Below are 12,618 nucleotides of genomic sequence, written 5' to 3'. Positions count from 1 at the left end.
GATTCTGAAATCCTCATTTACAAGATGTTTCTTCTTTTACTGCAGAAGTAAGAAGTCCAGTTTTTTGTTTTGACATTGAAAGCTCTATGATTAAATCATTTAATTCAGGTTGCATGAATCTCTGTGATTCAGGTCACGTAGCGATGAGCTTACATTTGGGAGGTAGTGGTTCGAATCCCACCGTTGGCAGCACTGAAGATGATTTTCCATGGTTCCCATTTTCACACTAGGCAATCTACTACTCAAAAAAATAAAGTGTTCATTCTCCTTAAACATTTTATTATTATTAGAATAAAAATTCTGTTTACAGAATGTCATTTGCAGAAATAGTTTAGGAGTTATTGTTGTTTCAGTGAAAGCACAAGAATGGTTTCAATACTGCATGGCGAGAAGGGAACAAGCCAACAGATGGCCAGCTGGAAGGGCTTTGGAGATACCACACTCGGAGCTACATACATACATCAGGAGGAAAAACAACTCATGTTGTCTACAAGGAAAACTCTAAGGTCCATCACCATGAATTTTGCAATTGCTCCTGTGCAAAGTAGGGGTGCATTGCTAGTCTAATTTCCTTGATATCCCCTGACTTCCAAAGTCAGTGTGAAGCATGTGGCAGGTTTCAAGTTTAACTTTATATGAAAACTGGCAAAATTTCATAAAGCTTGCATTCGGGAGATAGTGGGTTCAAACCCCATTGTCGCTAGCCCTGAATATAGTTTTCCGTAATTTCCTATTTTCACACCAGGCAATTTGAGAAAAATATAGTTTTTTTTTTTTGCTAGGGGCTTTATGCCGCACCGACATAGATAGGTCTTATGGCGACGATGGGATAGGAAAGGCCTAGGAGTTGGAAGGAAGCGGCCGTGGCCTTAATTAAGGTACAGCCCCAGCATTTGCCTGGTGTGAAAATGGGAAACCGCGGAAAACCATCTTCAGAGCTGCCGATAGTGGGATTCGAACCTACTATCTCCCGGATGCAAGCTCACAGCCGCGCGCCTCTACGCGCACGGCAATATATAGTTTAACCACCTAATCAATACACAATATGTTAAAAACTTTTCATGCTATTATATGCTAATATGCTTTTAATCTTATTTAAGTGTTTGTGTGCTAATGATGGCTCCATGATTATAATATTGTGTATTGATTAGATGGTTAAACTAAATATTTTTGTCATAATAATCTGTAGCTGCCTCTGTGGATCCGTGGTAGAGTGTCGGCCTCTGAATCCCAAGATAGCGGGTTCAAACCCGGCAGAGGTAGTTGGATTTTTGAAGGGCGGAAAAAAGTCCATTCAACACTCCATGTCGTACGATGTCGGCATGTAAAAGACCTCTGGTGATACATTTGGTATTTACCCGATAAAATTAATTAAATCTCAGCCATAGACGCGCAAGAGAGATCCGGTTTACTCTGTCTGCCATCTAGCGGACCTAGAGTAAAACAGAACGTCGAAATTGACGAGCAGACAGCCAGATGGCGTCAAATCGAAATGTCTGCACACGGTAGCTGAGGCCATACGATTATTATAATAATCTGTACGATATTAAATTTAAGAATTTAGTTCTTGAAACTGAAATTTAAAAGAGTATATTTTTATTATGTTTATTTATGCATCATTCATATCAGTGTTACCTACAACAAAGGGCTACAGATACTGACATGACAGCTGGTAACAATTGGGTATAAAATAATATATTTAGCAGAGAGTATGTGACAACACTATAACATATTTCAGTGGTTCATCTCTCACGTACATTACTCTAGCATACAAAATTAGATTAAAGGCCCCAATTCATTCTCAGTTAATCCGTGATCATTGAACGACAAACTGAACTGGTAACTGCAACTATTTTACAATTTTTTGTTCAGTTCATAGAACTATTTTTGTTTGTACTCTGCATTAGTGAAGTCAGGTGGTCTGCAACGGTTAACTGGATAAGGTAATGATTTGTTGTTTACTTGCCACATCAGCACTAATGTTATCAGAAGAGAAGAAACGGAAGCTTAGAGTATTACTGATTCTCTGTGTCCCACATTTCAGGAAAAGCACAATAAGGCTGATGACACACGGAGCGGTTTTTACCGAGTCGGCAGCCGAGTCAGCGCATGTTTCTATTGTATCAGATGGGATGAAACAGACACAGCGGTGCTCGCCGACAGGTGGCAAATTTGCCGACTCGGCCTGTCGCTTAGCTGGCGGTGCAGCGAGCGTTTTGAAGACTTTGTGCGCGCTCTAGCGCCATTGATTTAATACATTCAGCTGAATCACGGCCGACTTGATGCGTCGCTCTAGTGATAGATCCAGTCGGCCGTGGCTGAATTTACGCGGCGATAGCATCATTGGTAGGTATTCCTGTATTAGATATCATGAAGTATCTTTGAAATTCAATAACATACACGTAAAAGGACATATAAAGTAAGTAGACTGTTGGAATAAGAACAATAATTTATTTTTATATAATGTTGGCTAACTTCCTCAACTAACGTCGCGCTCGCTAATGTGTTTTGTCCACTGCCAGCTCGATACGTACCCGATGACTGCTTATAAGCAGTCATTTTAGGTGCAGATCGAGCAGGCAGTGGTTTCGTCACAGTCGGCAAAAACCGCTCTGTGTATCAATCACAGGCAGCGGCCGACGCGGCTGCCGACTCGGCAAAAACCGCTCCATGTGTCATCAGCCTAAGCCTCAATACAGGCAAGGTTGCATCTTGTTTTGTAGGCTGAGGTGTTGCCATTTTATATCATAAAACCAACTGAGGGAACTGTGCAATCAACTGAATGAATTAAAGGTTCAAAAGAGGACCCATTTGCACAATTCAAAACACTGCACAATTCACACAGTTTTTCGTTCAGACATGTCACACAGTAACATCGCTGTGTTTAACTGAAACTGTACGGGGGCCTTAACAGATAATCAATTATCCATTATTGTAACTTACACATCTTACATGGTAATGATGTGATGCCATAATGCTTATAGATATACCATACAAAAATTAACCTGAGTCACAAATGGATCAAACCAATGGCTAATACAATTTTAGGTTTTATAAGACAGTTCTCCAGATAAAACATTATTTTTTAAAAATTGAAGTAGTTCTAACAACGCATAAGAAATTCCTCTTCACCAATGCAGACAGCAAAACTGACAAGCTTCAATTTTTTTTTCCCACGATATGAAGTTTGTAGTTTGGTGACCAGATGACAGAAGAATGGCTGCACTGGTTCTCACTGTGCAGGTTTTGGCAACATCGACCTGGAAGACAGGCAAGTGGTTCCAACACCTAGCCTGTTGTCAATTCACCTAGACCAGGCCTAAAGCATGGTACTCAAAACATCAACATGTTAACAATTTCAATATAGGAAAGAATCAAAGCTTGTCAGTTGACATCAGTAGAGTTATAATAATCATCATAAAATATCAAATCCATTAGTTTTTAAAACAGTAAAATGTTTTACATAGGAAGGACAGGGCAGGCGCATTAAAGCTATACAATACAAAAGAAATTCAGCCTTTTCATAACATGTTTACAATGTCTGTTAGGTCATCAGCCCAGAGGCTGGTTGGATCCTCAAATAGCACCACCAAAGGTTATGCGGTTATAAGGAAATCCCAAAAAGCAATGGCAGCACCAAAATGAGGCGTACTAGGCAAGATGAGGAGTGAGGTAGTTTGCCATTGCTTTCCTCACTGAGTCAGAAAGTACTATTGCAGCACGATTGACCCTATGAGCAGCACCTTTCATAAAACTCAGATGCACTAGTCATACTCTGAATGTCATTACTCAGCACTTCCCATACCCCAGCAACTTCCATATTGTCACAGCCATCGATGAAGACTGGGACTTCGGTGGAAGCTACACTTTACTCTGGCCTGTGCCAAGAGATGGATGCAAAAGTACTGTATCCATCAAGAAATGACAGTAGGCATATGTTTACAATAACAACCATAATTCTCAAGGTACAGAAAAAAAAAATGTGAAGGCAAATTTTCAATTTCAACCAAACTTGGTACACACATGACTTAATACTATGTGAAGATAAATACCATGGGAGTAAAAAACATCTACCACCCCTAGGGGTGGAGTGGGAGGGTGGGGGTGACATGTAAAAATAATTTAAAATGACCTATATTATTGTTGAGTCCATTGTTTTCAGGGGCGTTGAGATGAATAGTGACACTCTGGAAGGCATTTAAGTCCAAGTCATCCATCATCGGCATGGAAGGTGAGAAGGGGCGAAAAAGAAAATGTCCAAAATGAGTGAGATTACGTATGTATGGAAGTATGTATGCATGTATATGGAGGGAGGAAATTATAAAAACGGCCTATACTGAACAATATCGGGCAACTAATGGTGAAACTGGACTGCCAATCCTACGTGAAGCTTAAGAGATTGGCACAAGACCACAATTCTTGGAGAACTGTTGCCAACCAACCGCTGGGCTAATGAACTTAGAAGAACAAGACAATTAACACTGAGAGACAGAACTGAATAACTTTCCGCCATTTATCTCAGGATCTTTTTCATTCTGATGAGGACTATGATGATGGGCGTAACATCTAGATCATCACCCCCTTCTTCTTCTTCTTTTTCTCCTTGCTCACAGAGATGTGGTTCCTCATCAAAACTGTACCAAGTTGGAAATCCTAGCAGGATTTTACTCTTCGATCGTTCCTAGAAATTATGTGGTATGTCATGTACTGAGATCCCAGCTCAGTGAACTATCATCTGAGAGTGCTTACATTTGAGAGACCTGTACCACTGGCACATTACAGAAGTCACTCTCAATGTATTATATCAGTATTGCATCCCAAATTCCCGTAAGACTGATAGCAATTGAAGTTAAATACGTAACACTGTATTGGTGTGCAAAATACTTGTGCGTAGTAGCTTGTGTCTAGAAAGTGAGGACGGAAAAAATCAGAAGATTTCCGTTTAATTTCGTATTAATTCAAAAACTGGAAGATCTCTGAAATTTTGGAGGATCTGGCAACACAGTGATAAGTCAGGCACTGGATATTGTTTACAAAAGCTGTTGGAACTGTCACCAACCACAGCCAATGCAGGCATCACATCGGCATAGTGTTTTGCCATAGACTATACGTTCCTATTTAAAAGTTGTTGTACTTTGACTGCTCTATGTTTACTTCAGTTTCTGGGCAACCTTTTGAAACACCCGTTAAAGGTCTCCACAACGACAGCTGGCCATTCAAGTATTCTTCTCAAATGTTTTATCCTGTAGTCAGATTTTTGAAGGCTGTAAAAAAGTCCATTCAACACTCCATGTCGTACGATGTCGGCAAGTAAAAGATCTCTGCTGACACATTTGGTATGCACCCAACAAAATTCATGAAAACTCAGCCATGGATGCCCAAGAGAAATTCGGTTTACTCTGCCATCTAGTAGGCCTAGATTAAAATGGAAAGTCGAAACTGACGAGTAGACAGATGGCATCGAATTAAAATGTTTGCACACAGTAGCTGAGGCCATACGATTATTATTATTATTGTTGTTGTTATTATTATCCTGTGCATACAAACAATATGGAAATAATAATAGTAGTACTAATAATAATAATAATAATAATAATAATAATAATAATAATAATAATAATAATTTTGTGTGGCTATTGCTATCCTAATGCAGCCCTTGTATGGCAGATCCTCCGACGAAGGTGGGCAGCATCTGCTGTGTATAGAAAACTGTGTGTTATTGTGGTGGAAGATAGTGTTGTGTGGTGTATGAGTTGCAGGGATGTTGGGGACAGTACAAGCATACAGTCCCCGAGCCAAGAGAATTAATCATTTGAGATTAAATTCCCCGACTTAGACAGGAATCGAACCCGAGGCCCTCTGAACCGAAGGCCCCTACGCTGACCATTCAGCCAAGGAGCCAGACAACAAACATGCTAATCATAGTGCAAGCAAGTAATCTCATGGGAACAGAACACTACATACAGTAGAAACATTATTGTTTAAAACAAATATATGGCTAACTTTAAAAATACAGCATTATTAGCATTATTGCTATGTAAGATCTGTAGATTCTAACCAATTATTTTCTTTGATAATTGGGATTAATTTTTTAACTCTAGATCACTTAACAATTTCATATCATGGAGAACAAAATTTTTTCTTTCCACTCAACTGGTAACACTTGTTATTCAGTGATGACTGATTAATTCTGTTTGTGAGGTCATGAGTCTCACAAATGAAAAAGAGGTTTCAGTGCCTTTTCAATTTTATTTTTGGTTTTATTGCCTTAATTTTGTTATTATACTGGGTCTCTCACATAAACTACGACCGTTGAAGTGTCGTTTTTACTCTCCGGTCTGTAAGGTGCAGTACGGGAGGCGAGCGCATAGTTCTTGACCTTGCACATGTTCGACCGTGCAAGCATCAGTCACCAGTCTGAATCTCTGCTTTTAACACGGTGAGACAGTCATCATTGCAACACCATATTTTCGTATGTCAAAGTTGTGTTTTCAAATTAATGGTCAAATGAACAGTCATAACTCTCACTACTGATGTGCAGAAAATCCTAATGGTGTTTATGAAGTCCCTCATTATGATAGGAAGATTGGTGTTTGGTGTGCTCTTAGTGCAAGACGAATTATTGTGTCTGTAGGATGCTAATTCATAATGATATTTATCACTTGCAAATTATTGGGTCTTTTCGAGGCGACAGTAAATGCAGAGAGGTACCAAGATGACATTTTAATGCCGTTCTTACATCAGTTAACAGAAGAAGAAAAATTGCATGGGTGGTTTAAACAAGATTCAGCCCCTGTTCATACAGCTGAAGATTCCCTTCTTACAATCTCAGAAGTGTTTGCAGACAGAGTGATCAGTGCTGGTCTATATACCCCTTGTTCTCCACATCTAACAGTGTGTAATTTTTACTTGAGGGGTAAACTGAAAGAAAAATTGTATCAAGCAAATCGTCACATGCTGGAGGAACTGATAGAAAACATTACGAATGAAATCAGAAACATTACAGCGGCAGAACTCACTCGCGTCAGCCAGAACGTGGTTACCAGATACAACGCCTGTATAACCCCGGAAGGACGACACTTCCAGCATCTTTTACAAGGTAAGATTTCATAGAAGATTGTATACGCACTTAAAACAGGGTGGCCGCACACAACACAAGTTCGGCTGAGGCAGCGAGCACGAACACTTGCGTTCCATCTTAGTTTATATAAGAGACCCTGTATGTTTAGTGAGGTAAATGGCTCAGAAAGAATATTCTTTATCCAGATATTTGCATATGAAAGCTTAGAGGTATGTTACCAAAACTATGTTTGTTTATAACTCAAAACTAACATTCTGGCACGTAATGCCTTTGATAAATTCAGTCTTCAATTCTATACAGGTTACTATTAATTGCCTGCCTCAGAACTAGATACAAAACATACTACACATTTACTCATTCAATGTCTGAATCAGACTCCTCTTCTTCTAACTCTTTCACATATAATTCTTGAAAAACTTCATATTCCTCCATGGTCAGCTTTGCTATGTTTTTAACAAAATACTCATCATTAGTGTCCGTGATGCTGCTTAATACGGGGTTCTTACTTGGTTGATTAGGATCCGCTTTAGGTTTTGGATAAGTGTACAGTCCACTCCTTTCCAAGAAAATATGTCTTGTCTTAATAAAAATCAACGATCTATTTAATGCATATGTATTAAGGATGTGCTTCCTCTCAATTTTCATCACATTCTCAAGGTAGTTCACCTTTGCAAGGATGTCATCCCACTGTTCAAACATGAGATTTGGTACACTTTTTAACAAATTTGCCACATTCCTCTGGGAACTCAGGGATTTCAAAAGTGGTATTCTGCGAGGAATTTCAGAGAGATCAATGCATATAAAATGTGGACAATTCCTCAGCAAAGAAAGGACTCGGGAATCCCCCAGCTGAGTGCTTCTCCAACAATCAATAGCTAAAGAAATGTGTCCCTGCTTAAGTTTCACTAGAGGTGGATACAACGCAACCATTCTCAGACAGTCAATGCCTGTGAAGCCATTATGCACAAGTTCGCTGACACATTTCTCGAGCTGCTTTGGAGAAAAGGTTGCTATTTCTGGAGATTCATTAACTGCTTGGTTTACAGTCTCCATATCTATACCAGTGTCCCTGAACACTGCAAAGACTGTAGATGTTTTAGTATTATGATTTGAAAGTTCAGAAACATTTGCTTTGTTCTTAGTTGTAAAGAATTTATGATTAAAAGGGTTACTAAAGACACGTACATGTTTCACATAAAAGTTACAACCACCTACACCTAGTCTCATGAAGCACCGTAAACCACTCATTTTAGAAGGTCACTCAAAAATAATTCAGCTGATGACAATTCACTGATCACCGAGATGCTGCTCTCATCCAGCATGCACCTGTGAAAGCAAAAGAAAAGGAATGAAATATCTACTTATGAAAATTTCAGTCAAATATAAGTGTAGAGACACATGATATGACAGACAAGTTCCAGGCACTAATGTTTTAATATAATACAAGAAATACTTGACAAAAAAATGAAGCACCCAGAAGGGGAGGAGGAAACGAAATGAAACGTCACGTGTTGAGAGAGTATGTGATGTTATTTCAGTGATCACAAAATTGAGTCAAGAACTTGGCAGTACGAGCTCACTTATCGGTATGGCGTTGCAACCCACACATACCCCTCTCTTGCCTGGATGTATAGACTGATTCGGTTGGGAAGGGTGTCATAAAGCCATTGTATCCTTTCCTGAGGCAAGCTGGCCCACAACTGTTGTAACTGGTCCTCCATATCCTGGATACTGGCAGTGGGACGGAGTTGACGTCCGAGCTGGTCTCACGCATGTTCTATCGGGGACAGATCTGCGGGTCTCGATGGCCACGGGAGTACCTCAACATCAATCAGACAGTTCATAGAGACACGTGCAGTGTGAGGACGAGCATTGTCCTGTTGTAAAATGGCACCATGATACTGTTGCATGAGAGGTAACATATGAGGAGGCAGGATGACCGTGACATACCGTTGTGTTCTCTCAGTCTCTACCAGCCATGACCTGAAGCCATGCTCGATGGCTCACCATACCATGATGCCAGCAGTATCACTGCTGTGTCTCTCCAAAATATTGGAAGAATGGGACTTCTCCCCAGGTTGCCACCATACTCGCAGACGATGGTCATCTGTTTGTTTTTTAAATACAAGTTGCTTTACATTGCACCGACACAGATAAGCCTTATGGCGAAGATGGGACAGGAAAGGGCTAAGAGTAGGAAGGAAGCAACTGTGACCTTTATTAAGGTACAGCCCCAGCATTTGCCTGGTGTGAAAATGGGAAAACCACGGAAAACCATCTTCAGGGCTGCTGATAGTGGGGTTCGAACCCACAATCTACTGAATACTGGCTGCACGGGCATAAATTTAACAGACCCCCTTGAACGGCTAATGTCTCCGCTCAACGCTCATCCAACATAAGAGATTTCAGTGCACGCACTTGGCATCTTATTTTTTCCGTTTTGGTCTTGAACTCCCAGCAAAAATGAAGCAGCTTCAGGCGTGATCAATCCTGTTTGAAGTGTTACTACTCCATGTCTGCTACAACATATGACTTCTCTCGCCCGTTCTCACGTATCTATACAAGAGTAGGATTTAATTATTTCTTCACTTAAAAGAATATAACCATCATGTTTTGTTATATATGAACATTCTTATTAACTGACTGGCAGCCATGAGTTTGATATTACACTGCCAGCTTTGTGTTGTACCTTATGTTTTTAACCTCTGGCAACACGATTACGTGTTTTTTCTAACTCAGCCATGATGAACACTCTTATATATTTTCACTCTTGTTTTTATGTTTGAACATTCTGATTGACTGACTGGTAACAATGATATCCTAATGATTTTAATTATTTCACTACCAGCTCTGTATTGTAGCCTACTTTCTGTTCTTATCCTCTGTCTCAACTCGATTGTGTTTTTTCTCTTAGCCATGTTGTAACATTCCATGTTTTTTCACACTAGTTTTAAGCCTATTTTCATTTTATAAATATAAATGTTGATTCTTAGGGTGCCATATATGTTAAGGACACTAGGTTCAGGGCCCTGACCTAACTTTAGGCTAAGATTTATTTTTGGCTGATGATGCTTACAACTGTTAAGCGAAACATGTCCCATCTTACAACGCCTGTTGTAATGTCTATTTCCTAAATATAGGAAAGATAAGTATTGGAAAGGTGGTGTTAACTATTATTCTTGTTTTAATGTTCATATCTGATGTCCAATACGGTCTACAATGAGATTTATTACTTGTAATCGAGCTCGGTACGGTCATCTGGGGTAGTGCAGTACCGCAATTCATCGCTAAACACAATGCAACACCATTCATCAGCAGTCCATACTTCCCGGTCACAGAACCACTCCAAACACAGCTGTTTGTGATGAAATGTTAACGGCAGCCTATGCATGGGATGGTAATTTTCTAGACCGGCTGCTGCTAGATGACACAGAATGTTGCAGGGAGTCCATTACTTGTTGTTGGATGGCAGGCACAGATGTGAAGGGGTTACAATGTGCTTGGTACACAATACAGCAATCCTCCCATGTAGTGGTCAGACATGGTCAACCAGAACCTTGACAATGAATATGCCTGCCCTCACGTTCCCATGCAATCCAACATCGGACCGATGTCATATCCGAATGCCCCAGAAATCTTGATATTGCACGATTCGACCAGCAGGCCAAATGAAGACCCACAATGAACCCTCTTTCAAACTCTGTCAGGAACTGATAACGCTGTCTCACACGAGTTTGTGGCATCTCTGTGTCCTTCACAGTGATCACTCAACGTCTAACATTAAAAATTAAATAACTGAAAAAGAGGTTCAACCTATTCAATACATAGGAAAGAAATGTAGTGCCTGACAGAGTGTGGAAACTGACCCTTTTGACTGTTCTCCAATATTCATAAACATTGTGAGACTTCGCCTATCATTGCGTGTGCCATACTACCATTCTTAATATTACGAACTGTTTCATCTTATACCGATCCAGAGTTTAATTAATCTTTTTCTTTTTCATATGCATTGTTTTACATGTTTTTACGGCTGACGATGACCTGGACTAGGGTCGAAACCGGTCCCATTTATATTTACTATTAAATAAAAATGTAATCACTACATTTCTTTCCTATGTATTGAATAGGTTGAACCTCTTTTTCAATTATTTAATTTTTAACGTTAATACTTTCAATACGGAACAATGAAATTTTTATCTTTAAATAAGCACTCAATGTCTGACGATATTCACGCCGCTTATTTACCGTACCAGGCCTGGCAACAACACTAATACACTCTGGTGGCTGTTCTACCTATCACAAAGAATTGCAACTCTAAACATTTACATACCCGCCAATGGAGTGTATGTGTATGAAGTTACACTGATATCTGCCATTTCTTCTGCGTGCTCAATTCTTTTATCAGGCAGTGTATTTCATGAGCTATAGATCCTGCCTTTGCTGGCAAGACCTAGTGTTTATTATTATTATTATTATTATTATTATTTGCCTTCTGCTATGGGCTAGATCAAATGTGTTTAGTCACTGTAGATATACAAGCTGTAGATGTAGCAATTTATATCTACTGTACAATTCTTATTCTTGTCATGCTATCAGCAACGGAGTTGTGACAGTATTTTTTATTAAAAAATACATAGCAATTGAGAGACATACAGTGTCAATGCCTGCTCAGAGTACCAACATAATTCCATGAAACAAAATTCCTGACTTTTTCATGACCTTTTTAAATTTATCCATCCGCAGTCAAGTGTTAGTGAGTCTGCCTCCAACCCAGAAGCCCTGGGTTCAACTCTGCCCAGGTCAGGAGTAATATAAATTTCTATTCCCACATGGAACTCGAAATATTTGTCCTGAATGAGTAAATTCATATTCAAATATATTTGCTCCATTATTGGAAATTATAATTTCCCAGCTAACTCATTCTTGGTTGCCAGCATTTCATCCCAGTGTGCCAATTTGGGCTCATCAGTTGGTAACTAGCACACCTACCAAGACGCTTGGCTAGTGTATGTAGTGGAGAACACTGCACAGGCTACTTGTACTATGAGAGATTCACCTCGTAATCTGCAGGCCTTCGAGCTTAGCAGTGGTCACTTAGTAGCCCAAGGCCCAATAGGGCTGTTGCACAATGCAAAAAAATTGTAAATTTTTGTACAATTTATGATTTTTCAGAGGTACACTCACAATCTGAGGACCTGGGCTTGAGACTCTCAATTACTTCAGAATTTTACAAGTTATGAAACAAAGTCCATTTCACCATTTTTCAGTACACACCTTAATGGATGACTACAAACATAGACTAAAAATAGACATAGGTTAAAAACCATTGTTTAAACAAATTAAACTATCCCCTATCTGAAGTCAGTTGAGAAGAAAGCTGAAAACAAGCTATACAGTAGTATTATATCAGTACAATTACTGATTTACTACATTAATATTCAGTAATTAATCAAGTAAAAGAATACTAAAGTACATGAACATCTATTCATAAAAACTCAAAGTCAGCAACAGTAAGTCTACTACTTTTATAAACAAAA

General features: G+C 39.4%; 1 protein-coding gene across 3 annotated transcripts in view; it reads right to left on the bottom strand.

The window, feature by feature from the left end:
• Positions 1-786: 786 nt before the first annotated feature.
• Positions 787-12,618, bottom strand: part of LOC136881127 (transcription termination factor 4, mitochondrial) — a 132,752-nt gene continuing 120,920 nt past the window's right edge. For all 3 annotated transcript variants that reach the window (XM_067153789.2, XM_067153788.2, XM_067153787.2), the window contains exon 2: positions 787-8,407. In XM_067153789.2, coding sequence (XP_067009890.2) covers positions 7,436-8,329 — 894 coding nt within the window. In that variant the 5' untranslated portion in view covers positions 8,330-8,407 and the 3' untranslated portion in view covers positions 787-7,435. The remainder of the gene's footprint in view (positions 8,408-12,618) is intronic.

The sequence above is a fragment of the Anabrus simplex genome, chromosome 9 (genome assembly GCF_040414725.1).
Source record: "Anabrus simplex isolate iqAnaSimp1 chromosome 9, ASM4041472v1, whole genome shotgun sequence".
NCBI lineage: Eukaryota > Metazoa > Arthropoda > Insecta > Orthoptera > Tettigoniidae > Anabrus > Anabrus simplex.
This window is presented reverse-complemented; position numbering and strand designations above follow the sequence as displayed.